The sequence below is a fragment of the Sorex fumeus genome, unplaced genomic scaffold, assembly GCF_029834395.1.
Source record: "Sorex fumeus unplaced genomic scaffold, SorFum_2.1 ptg000232l, whole genome shotgun sequence".
NCBI classification, from domain to species: domain Eukaryota; kingdom Metazoa; phylum Chordata; class Mammalia; order Eulipotyphla; family Soricidae; genus Sorex; species Sorex fumeus.
The window spans coordinates 325,591-338,392 of record NW_026606289.1 but is presented as its reverse complement, the minus strand read 5'-3'; the positions used below and the strand labels follow the sequence as shown (position 1 = coordinate 338,392).

General features: G+C 62.5%; 2 protein-coding genes across 2 annotated transcripts in view; one reads left to right on the top strand and one right to left on the bottom strand.

Moving 5' to 3' along the window:
* The window catches only part of TKTL1 (transketolase like 1), a 30,989-nt gene extending 26,252 nt beyond the window's left edge, over positions 1–4,737 (top strand). Inside the window, exon 15 of the mRNA XM_056108734.1 lies at positions 3,686–4,737. Within this exon, the coding sequence (XP_055964709.1) occupies positions 3,686–4,737 (1,052 nt within the window). The remainder of the gene's footprint in view (positions 1–3,685) is intronic.
* Positions 4,738–7,569: 2,832 nt separating this feature from the next.
* On the bottom strand, positions 7,570–9,489 carry EMD (emerin). The gene is made up of 6 exons (XM_056108704.1): positions 9,307–9,489; positions 9,114–9,224; positions 8,897–8,962; positions 8,601–8,734; positions 8,262–8,305; positions 7,570–8,181 (listed from the first exon to the last, which is right to left on the bottom strand). Exons 1-6 carry the CDS (start codon positions 9,386–9,388, stop codon positions 7,863–7,865), a joined length of 756 nt encoding a protein of 251 aa, XP_055964679.1. The 5' UTR covers positions 9,389–9,489; the 3' UTR covers positions 7,570–7,862.
* Positions 9,490–12,802: the final 3,313 nt, after the last annotated feature.

The window sequence follows — 12,802 nt, the reverse complement described above, 5'->3', positions numbered from 1 at the left end:
AGGTTGTTCTCTTAGAAAGAGACTGATCATGATGTGACCCTAGCAGAGACTTATCATAGGGGTACTTGGGGCTGGAGCGATAGCACAGCGGGTAGGGCGTTTGCCCTGCACGCAACCAACCAGGCCGACCCGGGTTTGATTCCTGCACCCCTCTCGGAGAGCCCGGCAAGCTACCGAGAGTATCTCGCCCGCACGGCAGAGCCTGGCAAGCTACCTGTGACATATTCAATATGCCAAACACAGTAACAAGTCTCACAATGTTACTGGGCCCGCTCGAGCAAATCGATGAACAACAGGAGGACAGTGTTTATAGTGTTACTCGAGTCCATGTTCAAAGCAGTTTTCCTAGAGGGAGTCTGGCCCATATTGGAGGGCATTCTCTGGCATGGACTAATCTTAAAGGCTGGTCCAAATTTGAAGTCATTCTGCCAGTACGGAATAAGCCTGGCATCCGTGGTGAAGGAAGGAAGGTGCGGAGGGAAACTGACCCAGGCTTGAGGCAATTCTCCAGGAGAAAACTTGTCCACGTTCAAGGCATTTCTAATTGAACACATAGGAGACATCCAATTTGAGTTAATTTTTCTAGTGGGGCACTGGCCCAGGTTCAGGTTAATTCTCCTTGATGGATTCAGGTCGCATTTGAAAAGATTTCCTCAAGCAGACTGATTCATATTTGATGTACATGTCCTACACGAAGACTGGCCCTTGTGCCTGCCTTCCTGGAGAAGGTTACTGGTCTGCGTTGGTGCTAGTTCTCCTAGAGGGACATCTGCGGCATGTCCCAAGCTCAGAGATTTAACAGTACCAGGAAGAGAGCTGGAGAGAAGATGGAGGGGGAGGAGGAGATGGAGGGAGAGGAGGAGATGGGGATGAGAGGGTGAGGTGCAGGGGCTGGAGTGATAGCACAGCGGTAGGGCGTTTGCCTTGCACACGGCCGACCCAAGTTTGATTCCCAGCATCCCATATGGTCCCCCGGGCACCGCTAGGAGTCATTCCTGAGTGCAGAGCCAAGAGTAACCCCTGAGCATCGCCGGGTGTGACCCAAAAAGCAAAAAAAAAAAAAAGAAAGAGGGTGAGGTGGAGTGGGGAGGAGATAGAGGGGGGAGGAGACGGAAATGGGAGGATGAGGAGGGGGAGGAGATGGAGTGGGGGAGGAAGATGGAAGGGGAGGAAGAGATGGAGCTTGCTTTGCACGTGGTCAACCCAGGTTCTATTCTGAGCATCCCATTATGGACCCCCAACCCCCACAAGGAGTAATTCCTAAGTACTGAGCCAGCAGTAAGCTCAGAAAATCGCCAGGTGTGGCCCCAAACCAAACCAAAAAAACTCTACCAGGAAGAAGAAACCAACATAAAGAAGTGTAACAGCCATCATGGGACTCGTACTGTATTCCTAGTCCATAAATTCTCTCAAACAGCAGTCACCCAGAATCTAAAGCACGGATAACGCCCTGGGTTATTTCCTACATACTATATGCACACGCATACACACACACACAGAGAAATAACCATATATGCAAGCAGGTAAAATGAGCTGACATTACTGTAGCAGCATGTAGGGTGTAGTATCACAACGGCAAGGTCCAAGAAAAGCAAAGTGCAAATCTGCAAAGCATATAGATTTTCACTAATGTTTAAGCTTTTGGTGAGGTTGGAGACATAATACAGGGGTAAGGCACTTGACTCACAAGTGGTTGACCTGGGTTTGATGCATGACACACCTTATGGTACCCCTAGCCCCACCAAGAGTGATCCTTAGCATAGATACAAGAGTAGCACTGAATGTCTGGTGTAGCAAAGAAAATAAATATTAAAATAAATGAATAGGGGCTGGAGCAATAGCACAGCGGGTAGGGCGTTTGCCTTGCATGCGGCCAACCCAGGTTCGATTTGCAGCATCCCATATGGTCCCCTGAGCACTGCCAGGGGTGATTCCTGAGTGCAGAGCCAGGAGTAACCTCTGTGCATCGCTGGGTGTGACCCAAAAAGCAAAACTAAATAAATAAAATAAAATCAATGAATAAACTGTTGGTGATTGCTAAGAATAAAGAGGGACCAGAGTGATAGTACAGCAAAATGGTGCTTGCCTTGAACGTGATTGACCCTGATTTGATTCCCATCATCCCCATGTGGTCCCCCAAGCCTGCCATGACTAATATCTGAATGCAGACCCAGGAGTAACCCCTGACCACTGCCAAGTATGTCCCCAAAACAACAGGGGGGAGAGATAATATAGTGGGACAAGTGCTTGCCTTGCATGTAGATGGCCGGGGTTTGATCCCCAGCATTCCATACGGTCCCCCAAGTACGCCCAGGAATGATCCCTGAACATCACCAGATGTGACCCAAAACAAAAAAGAAAAAGAAGCAAAACGAATTCCCTGAGATGAAGAAGTAGTGCAGCAGGTAGGACACTTGCCTTGCATGCGGATGACCAGCGTTTGATCCCCAGCATCCCATATATTCCCAGAAGCTCTGCAGGGCTGATTTCTGAGTGCAAAGCCAGGAGTAACCTCTGAACACTGCCAAGTATGGCAAAAAATTCTTTTTAAAAAGAAAGAAAAATGAGGTGACTAAAGAGTTCGTCCACCGTCTTTCTTAAAATTCTTACTACTGGGCCGGAGCGATAGCACAGCGGGTAGGGCGTTTGCCTTGCATGCGGCCGACCTGGGTTCGATCCCCGGCATCCCATATGGTCCCCCAAGCACCGCCAGGATTATTTCCTGAGTACAGAGCCAGGAATAACCCCTGAGCATCGCTGGGTGTGACCCAAAAAGCAAAAATAAATAAATAATAAAATTCTTACTACTTGCCAATTATTTGCTCGTAAACGAGGCATCATGCTGAAGAAACATGGCATACCATTAGGCAGTTTAGAAATTTCTGTTTTGATTTTTTTTATTTTGGGGCCATACCTGGTCGTCCTCAGGCCTTACTCCTGGCTCAGTTCACGGATCATTACTGGCGGGCTCAGGGAAACATGTAGGGTGCCTGGGATGCAACCAAGGCTGGCTGTGTTCAGGACAAGTGACGACCTGCTGTGCTGTCTCCCCAGCCCACTCTGTAACTTATGTAAGGGGTGAGGGAAGCGCCAAGTGGTGCCCCGGGAAACTCTACCCACACACAGAACTAGGGTAGCGCACCTGTGAGCAAGGGTCTTCGTTGCTTTCTAGCTCTAGAGCCGCTTGGAAATTTTTAACATATTTTTATTTTATTTTCGTTTTCAAGAGCTGGGGAGGGTCATTGAGCCACACCAGACTGTGCTCTGAGCTTATGTCTACATGTGCACCCGCATCTGCACCCACGAACAATTCTGGCAGTGCTCCGAGAACCATACTCAATGCTCCAGCCGGGGTCGGCCACATGCAGGGGAAGCGGCTTAACCCCTGTTCGAGCTCATCAGACTGTTGCCATTTCTTTTAAGGTCAATGTCCCGTCCGCAGCTGCCAGGGCTTGCACTCAGAGGCATCTGTTAGGAGAGCGGGACACTGAGGCAGGGCAGACACAGCGCTGAGGGAGCAGGATGAAGAAAGGCCACGACGAATACGCCCTTCCCAACTCCCCCTCCTCCCAGGGCTGAGCCCAAAGAGGGGCGCAGGACCAGCAGGCCCGACCCACTCGGGACGCCCGGTCAGCGGGTGCTCCCAGGGAATCGTGGGCGACGCCGCCAAGTCCGGCCCGCTTAGGCCGCGGGACAGCGCTCCGGGAGAGCGCGGGAGTGACGACACAGGCACTGGGGCCCGGGGGGCGGCGGGACGAGGCGGCGGCCACCGGGGGTCCGTGGGAGAGGGCCTGGAGCGAGGAGACCGGAAACCGGCGGCCCTGGGGGTCACTTGCACCCGCCCGCACGCCAGACGCCAACGCGCACGCGCACAGCGCCGCGCCCCGGCGGCTCGTCCGAGGGGCTACGGCCCCCGGAGCGTTCCCACGGGAGCCGGGGCGTGGCGGCCCGAGGCGCCACCGGCACGGGCAGGGCTGGGCGTCCCGGGACCGAACCCGCGACTCCCGCGCGCCCGCGCCGCGCCCCGCCCCGCCCACGACCCAGAGCCCGGGGGGCGGGGCGGGGCGGGGCGGGGCCGAGAGGGGCACCCACGCCAGCGGCGGCCGCCGATTGGGCCGGAGGCGTGTCGGCGGGCGCCGTAGGCTCCGCCCCGCCGCTTCCGCCCGCCCATTGGCCGAGCCGCCTTTCCCGCGGGGCGGGGCTTCCGGGGGCGGCCCGAGGGGGACGGAGGAGGCGGCCCGCTGGTGTCAGGGCGCGGCCCGCAAGCCCGGTCCCGCCCGCCCGCCCGCCGCCTCCGCCCTCCGGGCCTTGGCCGGGCCCCTGCGCGGGGGCGTTTGCGCGCCGCTGCCGAGACCCCCGCCCCTAGCGCAGCGTCGCCGCTCCCCTCCCGCGCCCTCGCCCTCGGCCTGGCCCTGCTGCCCCTCGGCCCCTCAGCCTGCCCGCCCCCCGCCTCCCTTGGCGCCCGGCCCCCTCAGCGTGGACTCCCCGGGCTTCCCTCCCGCGCCCTCGGCCCTCAGCCTGCCCCCCCACGGCCCCTCAGCCCCTCAGCCTGGCCTTCCTGGACTCCCACCACGCCTGGGCCCCTCAGTCCGGACCGAGCTCTCGGGCCCTCAGGATGGATTCCCCGGGTTCCCACTGTGCCCGGCCCTTCGGCCCCTCGCCCCCTCGGCCCCTCGGCCCCTCGGCCCGGCCCCCCTGGCCTCCCCGGCCCCCCGCCGCGCCTGGACCCCTCAGTAGGACTCCTCGAGCTCCCCTCCCGCGCCCTTCCCCTCAGCCTGGTCTCCCGGGCGTCCCCTCCCGCGCCCTCGGCCCTCAGCCTGACCCCCCCCCACCCCCGGCCCCTCAGCCCCTTAGCCTGGCCTCCCCGGGCTCCCACCAAGCTCTCGGGCCCTCAGTATGGATTCCCCGGGTTCCCACTGTGCCCGGCCCTTCGGCCTCCCCGTGCTTCCCTCGGCCTCTTGGCCCCTCAGCCTGGCCTCCCCAGGCTCCCACCGAGCTCTCGGGCCCTCAGGATGGATTCCCCGGGTTCCCACTGTGCCCGGCCCTTCGGCCTCCCCGTGCTTCCCTCGGCCTCTCGGCCCCTCAGCCTGGCCTCCCCGGGCCCCCACCGCGCCCGGCCCCTCGGCGTCCCCTCCCCGAGCTCCCACGGCGCCCGGGCCGGTCCCGCATCCTGGCCGCGAGTGGCTCAAGCGGGGCGCGGCTGGGCAGTGTCAGGCGCCCCTTCGGGGATCCGGGCCCTGGGGCGCGGGAAGAGGGTCGAGGGTGGGAGCAGCCCGGCCTTTCGGGAGGTCCTGAGGGCGCCCCCGCCCAGGCCCAGGCGCCTGCGGATGGATGGAGGTGCCCCGGGCCGGAGGGCGGGCGGGAGTGAGGCGCCTTCCCTTGTACCCCGACTCCCAGGGCGCCGCTGGGCCCTTGGCCGCAGCCCCGGGCCGGGCTGCTCCTCGGACTGACCCGCACACGCAGCAGAGGCGGCCGGGGCCACCCTTGGGGGACACTCGCTGACCAAGCCTGGGCTCGCCAGGGGCCCCTTTGGTCGTGGGGCTGCTCCTCCTGGCTGGGCACCGCGTGGGTATCTCCCCTCCCCTGGCACCTGGTGCCACGGGGCTGTGACCCGCCTGGCATAAGCCCTGCGGGGTGAGGGGATGCGTGCTCCCCCGAGTGGGAGCCCCTGTGAGACCCTTTGGGATGGACAGGAGACTCACTGTCCCCCTCCTACCTCAGCAACCCAGGCCAAGGACCAAGGACAGGGGCTGCAGGGCTGTCCTGTAGCTTCATGGTTACCCTGTGACCAGGGCAAGGGCAGCTTACCAGGGGCACCCACAAACACACACCTGCAGGTGCTCCCAAGGCTTCTGCCACTCCTCCCCGGAGCACTTCTAGAAACCTCCAGGGGTGGCCACCCCTACTCTGGGCTGGTAGGCCTTGGAGGGAGGGCGGAAACTGCTGGCTGGACCTGACTTGACTGGGGTGCTGGCGCCCTCGGGTGGCATCTGGCCTGAGGGACAGTCCAGTTGGGAGCCGTGCCCGTGCCCCTGTCTGCCGCTGCCTTGCTTGCCTGATCCCCAGCCTATCAGAGGCTGCGTTTCACAGCATCTTGGCAGCATCCACGCCCCTGCCAGCTTCCCTCTGCTAATGCCTCAGAGGCTAGCCCACTGCCTGGGGGCGAGGGCACCCCAGGGATATGGAGAGATTTCAGTTGCAAGTTGGACCCTTTCCATCCCTCAGTTGAGAGCTCCCAGGACCCTCATAGCCCCGGGCGCCTGTTGTGGCACTTGGAAGTCTGGGGACACTCACGTGGGGGGTAGGGAATGAGACGGGACAGAGGGTCAGTAGAGTGCACTGCAGCCCAGTGGGGCCAGTGTTAGGGACACAGTGGAGCTGCAGTAGGGCCCTGGGGAACACTTGGACTTCAGATGATGGCACGTCACAGGCCTGGGGCTCAGCTCCTGGGGCAGCCCTCAGGAACCCTCATCTGGCACACAGTGAGCAGAGGCGGTGCCGCGGCGGTCAATGAGCGCCACAGGACTGTCATCTGGGAGGCCAGTTTCTTCCTCCCTTCTCAGGCCAGACACCACTATGGTTTCTCAGCTCACCTGGGCCCCTTCCCCGCAGCCTTTCCGCTCAGGGCTCAGGGAATTTCCTCTGCATCACACCCCCTTCCCCACGGTGGCTGCTCACACAGGCACGCGGCCTCCTCCAGCACTCCCTTCGGGATCACCGTGCAGCTCTGGGGTCTTCTCTTGGCCCCCTCTGCCACCACAGGCAGCCCTGACACTGGGATGGAGAGGGGTCCAGGCTGAGGCTGCAGAGCACACACACACGCCACTCGATGTCATCTTTCCTTCCCTTCGGTGTATTGGAAATGCACAAATGCCTCGTGACTTTCAGTGTCATATACAAGCGTGGGGAGACAATCGGCAGGCCAACGTAGCCCCAACTGGAGGGAACAGGCACAGCCTGGTACCCACAGATATTTGCAGAGAGCCTGTGGTGCGACGCCAGTTGAGAGTTGGCCGAGTCCTGCCCCTGTAGCCAGGAGCCCAGCACCCTGGCTTCTGGGAGCTGTGCCAACCCTCCATGCTTTCCCGCTGTCACTGGCAGCGAGGACGAAGATGCGAGCTGCAGGTGGCTCGGCCCTGGGTTTCCTTAGCACCGTTTTGAGAAACAGATGTAAACTTGGATGATTACAAAATACCCCTGGCAGGAAACCCAGAGGGCAGCGAGATGCAGGCAGGTGAGGAGGAGGGCACCGGCAGGCCACGGACTCCCTCGGCCCTTCTGCCCCCTGTACTTGGTGCCCAGGGACACCGGGCCGTTCTTGCCACCCACAGCGTCACCTGTGATTCCAAGCCAGGTCTCCACTGGCCACGCCCCAGCCACCATGCTCGCCTTGGTAAGTAGTGACCAGCGTGCCAGCGGAAGTCAGCAAGTGAGCCCAGAAGCGAAGCACGCCCGTGTTTAGAGGTAGATGAGCCCAACCCCATGAGCGGGGCCGAAAGGCGGAGCCAACAGAGCCAGGGCCAAGCCTGCAGACCCCAACTGGCCGCAGCAGCAGAGAGAGCCCAGAGGTTAAAAATAAACGGTCTTTTTATTGTGTCCACAAACACAAAGTCAGGGTAGCCTTTGCTGAATCCCCCCGACGAGGTGACCACACACAGGAGGCATGCAGGACAACAACCAAGTGCTCCTCTTTAGGAGAAGGGACTGCCCTCCTGGGTCTGAGCAGCAGCGGCAAGCAGGGAAGGCTCGAAGGGCAGGGCCTGGGTCTGCGGCCTCCAGGGCACGACAAGCAGAACGAGGCAGGCTAGAACACAGAGAAAAGCCCCCGCCCCCACCCCCACCCCCCGAACACGGCCAGCTCCTCAGGGCTCCGTCCAGAAGGGGTTCCCATCCTCAGCCTGCATGGAGTAGTAGACAAAGAGCAGGAAGGCAGCAAAGACCAGGAACAGAAGCAGCTGGCCCCAGAGCGGGACCTGGCGGTCCAGGCCCAGCCCTGCCCCTGGGGTCTGCTTCTCCGGGCGGATGGCGCGGCGAGCCAGCCACGAAGGGGGGCCGGAGGAAGAAGACACGGGGGCGATGGAGGGAGACGGGTAATAGGTCAGGCCTCTTGAGATGCTGGCGACCGGGCGGTAATGCGCGATGCTCTGGTAGGGACTGTCCCGGCCAAACAGCTGGCGTTCCCTGAGACAAAGAGGGGAGCTGCTGGGGCCAGGAGGCCTGGGGTCCCGCGGGCTCGGCTCCTGGCCCGGGCTGCCACTCACCTATCCTTGCCATCCTCGAAAGAGAAGAGGCTGTCCTCGCGAACCTGCGGAAGAGTTGGGGGAGGGCGCTGGAGACAGCAGGGCCGGCGCTCAGGCTGCACTGCCCACCGGTCCATGATGACAGCAGCTTCAAGGCCCGGCCTCCTCCCCCTCCCACCAGGACCGACACACGTGACGTGCCGGGGCCTAGCTCCCACCGGCCTGGAGGGCCGCTCACGGAGGGCCCCTGACTGGGCAGGTGGGTGTGGCCCTGGGGCGGGGGGACCATCGCTGCCCTCGGGAGGGTGCCCGATGCGTCCAAATCCCTGCCGTGTGCCCACGCTGGGCACCGCAACTCACCTGGCAGTTGAAGGAGTCGGGATCCACCAGTGAGGGGCACGGCTGGCGGGAGCCCTTGGCGGCGCCCACACCGTCCGTCTCGCCGTAGGTCTTGGTGCTCAAGTAGCTCTCCTCGTAGTAATCGTCATTGTAGCCTGGGGAGGAGGACGGGAAGCAGGGAGTGGGCAGCCCCCCCACCGGCCGCCCCCACCCGCGCTGCGCCGCCGGCCGTTGGAAGGGGCCGTTGGAAGGGGCCGTGGGGGTCGGGGGGAGGGGACGGCGGCGTGGGGGCGGGCCGGCCGCCTCCCCCGCCTTACCTTTGCTCTGGTAGAGTAAGGCGTCCTCTTTCTTGGGCAGATCGTACATGTCCGAGTCGTCGGAGGCTGGATGAAGGTCCGCATGGGCGGGGGCGGCCGCCGCGCTCGGGCCCGCGACCCCCGTTCCCGCCTGCCCGCCACACCCCGGCCCCCCGCCCCCTCCCCGCCGCGCCGCCCGGCCCTCCCCCGCGGCCGCCCGGGGGGGCGGGGGCCTCACCCGAGAGCCGGTACGAGTAGGACGCCGACGCCGCCGCGCCGGGGGGCGACAGCCGCCGCCGCTGCGTCTCGTACTCGAAGATCTTCTTCTCGTACAGCTTGCGGGTGGAGCCTGGCGAGACACGAGCGGGGCGGTGGGCGCGCGGGGCCGGGGCGCGGCCGGGGGCGCGGGCGGGGGCGCGGCGGCCGCCTACCGACGACGGGCCCGTGCGGGATGTTGTACTGGCGCAGCACGGCGGCCAGCTCGGCGTCCGACAGCACGGCGTAGTCGTCCATGGCGCGGCGGCGGCGGTCGGGCCGAGAGCGAGCTGCCTCTGCGCGCGGAGCCAGGCGCGAGCGCGTCGGGAGCGGCTGCGCGCGCGTCACGGCCCCGTCACGCCGGCGTCACGGCCGCGGGCCGGGGGCGGGGCCGGCGGCGGGGAGCAGCCGGCTCAGACCGGTCGGGCCGTGGGAGCGCGCGGCCCCGCGCACCCGCCCCTGGCCGCGAGGACGCGCGCGGCGGCGGGCGCGCGCGTGCCCCGGCCGCGCGCCGCTAGGAGCGCCTAGACGGGCCCACGACGCCGCGGGGACCGCTGGCGGGGGGCGGGGGCCGGGGCGGGGCCCGGGCCGGGCGAACCGGCAGAAACCGGCCGGGCTCCGCGATGCGGGGCGGGGCTCGCGCGCCCTGACTCCCTCGGCTCCGCCCCGGCCCGCGGGCATCCAGCGCCCCGGGTTCGGGACCGCACCCCGCCGCCCTCCCCAGCAGCCGCGAGCCGGGGCCAGCCCGACCCGCTCGGGCACCGCTGCCAGCGCTCTGCGTGTGGACACCCGCGCGGGCCAGCAGCGCGGACCTCGGAAGGGGCCCCCACGTCCCCGACTCTGGGCCCTGTCCACCTGCCCCGTCGGTCCCCACCGCCTGTCCCCCGCCTTTCCTCCTCCTCACCCCACCCTGAGGAAATGGGGGCACTGGGCCAGCAGGTCACCAGCGCTCCAGGAGCCAGCGGCCTTGCAAGGGGCACTGGCAAGGGCTGCCTGTCAGCCCCCAGCTGCGGCGACACTGGGACAGCAGTGGCCTTCCGTCTTCTGGAACTGTCCCGAGCCCGCTGTGACCCAGGAGGTGGCTAGGCAGGGACGAGCCCTTGCACGGCGCATGCGAGTGCAAGGGCCCCCACCGACTCACACTGCCTAGTGAGCCCTTATACTACACAGCTGTTCCCTGGATAATGGAGAGCCGAGGACCAGTTCTAATCCAGCAGATGGGGTATGGGGCCTCTTTTGGCCAAGGCACCCTGCCTTTTCGCCCCATGATGGATATGCAGGGTGTTGGGTGGAAGCGAAGGTCAGCTCCGGTGTAGGGGGCCCCAGTGGCCTGCATGGCAGCCCCTGCCCCTGGCAGAGGGATGGGCGGGACTGGGGTGTGCCGGGGCAGGACTGACATCACAGGGGACTCTGGCCCGCTCAGGCAGAGGCTGCCTATGGGATTTTGCATTTGGGCCAGATCCCTGTCCCCAGCCCCTCTCCAAGCCTTCTTTTGCAATGCTGGCCCCTGTCCCAGAGCTTTGGTCCTCCCCCACACCACCCCTCCCGTACAGACCCAAGCTGTTTCCTTATGAGGTCAAGGAATTCCAGCGTGCCTTCTCCCCAAGGAACAGCGCGGTCCCCGCACCTGCCTCGGCACTCTGCCTTTTATGTCCCCTCACCGTGCTGACCCACCAGCGTGCCCAGCATGTATGATCCAGGAGGCGGAACTGGGACATTTCCAGCACCCACCCATGAGCACCTGCAGACCCCTCCCGGCCCCCCCGAAAGCAGCCAAGCTCTTTAGCCTAGAGGCCCTTGCACGCCATTGTCACAGAGAGGACGATCTGGGCACCCAGGGAGGACAGAGACACCTTAGTGTCTTGGGCGCCACCAGGCATTCGCTAACGGTCCCCCAGCCAGAACCTGGCCTGCGGGCCAGGACAGTGCGGTCCAGAGGAGGTTCAGGGTCATCCTAAGGGAAATTGGGGACCTGGACCAGGGGACTGTTCCCTGGGAAGGGTGGGCAGAGATACCAGAGAGGACTTCCTTTGGAACTGCTGCCAGGGCAAAAAGGGTTAGGGAGCTGCTGATTCCAGGCCTGAGCTAAGAGCAGTTTCTCTGGCTGCGGTGTCCTGTGCGTGGAGCACTGGCAACTCGTAAGCCCAGAGAGCTGGAAGGGCGAGTCACGCCGGCAAGTCACAAATGCAGTCCTCGGTCTCGAGGAGCATCTGACACCAACTGGCCACGGAGCTACTGAGGTTTCCCTGAAGATGAGCGTCTCGTAGGGGAGGACCATCTAGGGCCGTGGCTCAACGAGCTGGAACACAAGCTTCATAGGCAGGACCCTCAGTTCAGTCTCCGGCACTGCTTGGCCAGGAGTGACCCACTGGGAGTGGCCCTCTAGCAAATGTGTGAGTTCCCAGGTGGCAATCACTTTTTCCCCATCTGGGAGATGGAACCTAGATCCTCATACATACATAGAATGTGCTCTGCCACTGTCCTCCATCTCCAGCCCCTGAGTCAAAAGTAGAGTGTCAGGGGGCCCGAGCTATAGTACAGTGGGTACGATACTTGCCTTGCATGCAGCTGAGCTGGGTTCAACCCTCCAACATCCCATATGGTCCCCCAAACCTGTCAGAATTGATCCCCAAGTGAAGAGCCAGGAGTAAGCGCTGAGCAGCGCTGGGTGTGGCCCAACACCCCCAGTTGTAATAAGGTAAAGGTAAAGGCCCTCCCGTTGATCATCGATTTGCTCGAGCGGGCCCAGTAACGTCTCCATTGGAGACTTTGTTGTTACTGTGTCTGGCATATCGAATACTCTCGGTAGCTTGCCGGTTGTAATAGGTTAACACAATACACAGCTTCTCATTGATGTTAAAGATCCTTGGGGGTGGGAGCGGAGAGATATACAAAGTACAGCGGGTGAGGCACCTGCCTTACACTCTGCCAGCCTGCAGTGTCTCCGGAGCCCAGAAGCAATCCAGGAACAGAAATAGGAATCTGCCCTGAGCACTGCTGGGTGTGTCCTCCAAAGCAAAACAAAACATAAACGATACTTAGGAGGCCTTGAGAGATAGTAGGTAGGCAGGACCGCTGTTTGATCTCTCAGCATCACGCGGTCCTCCGAACACCATGCGGCCACTGAGTACCGCTAGGTGTGGCCACCAGGGAAGCAAAACTAAAGACCCACTGGGTTTGACCTGACAGGGCGGGGCTTTGACGTTACTCAGGAGTCACTGAAGTTATAAGATGGTTATCGGGACAAGTTCTGATGGTGCTCAGGAGCCATAGAGAACAGCAAATACTTTAGCTGGCCAAAGTCTCTGAGGGACACCTGTGCTCCCCCATGGGCCAGCTGGATGCTGTCTGCTTGGTGGACTGGTAGCATCAGATGGTCTGTGGAAACGTCTTCAATGTCAACTCTTCCCTGGGAAGAGTCGGTGCTGGCCAGACCACAAACTGCCTCTGTGCTTGTGTGTGTATGTGTGTGTGCGTGTGTACAGGGGAAGAAGCAAGAAGTCAGAATGAGATAGGGTCCCAAGATCCTGACCAGCTTTGTGGCCACCCACACTCTGTCCCCCCATGCTGCTGGGCCAGGCAACCCTGAGTGGGAGCCCCACACATGCCCAGCTGGCCTTGAACTCAGGTTGCTCACCCCTTAACTATCAATAGGTGACACCCCTCCCCAGC

Bases quoted from the DNA above. Each gene is read 5' to 3' on its own strand.
- EMD (XM_056108704.1), bottom strand. From the start codon at position 9,388: ATGGACGACTACGCCGTGCTGTCGGACGCCGAGCTGGCCGCCGTGCTG. The intron at 8,306-8,600 runs GTGAGTTGCGGT...ACTCTTCCGCAG, and splicing joins CCGACTCCTTCAACTGCCAG to GTTCGCGAGGACAGCCTCTT. The intron at 8,182-8,261 runs GTGAGTGGCAGC...TCTTTGTCTCAG, and splicing joins TTCGAGGATGGCAAGGATAG to GGAACGCCAGCTGTTTGGCC.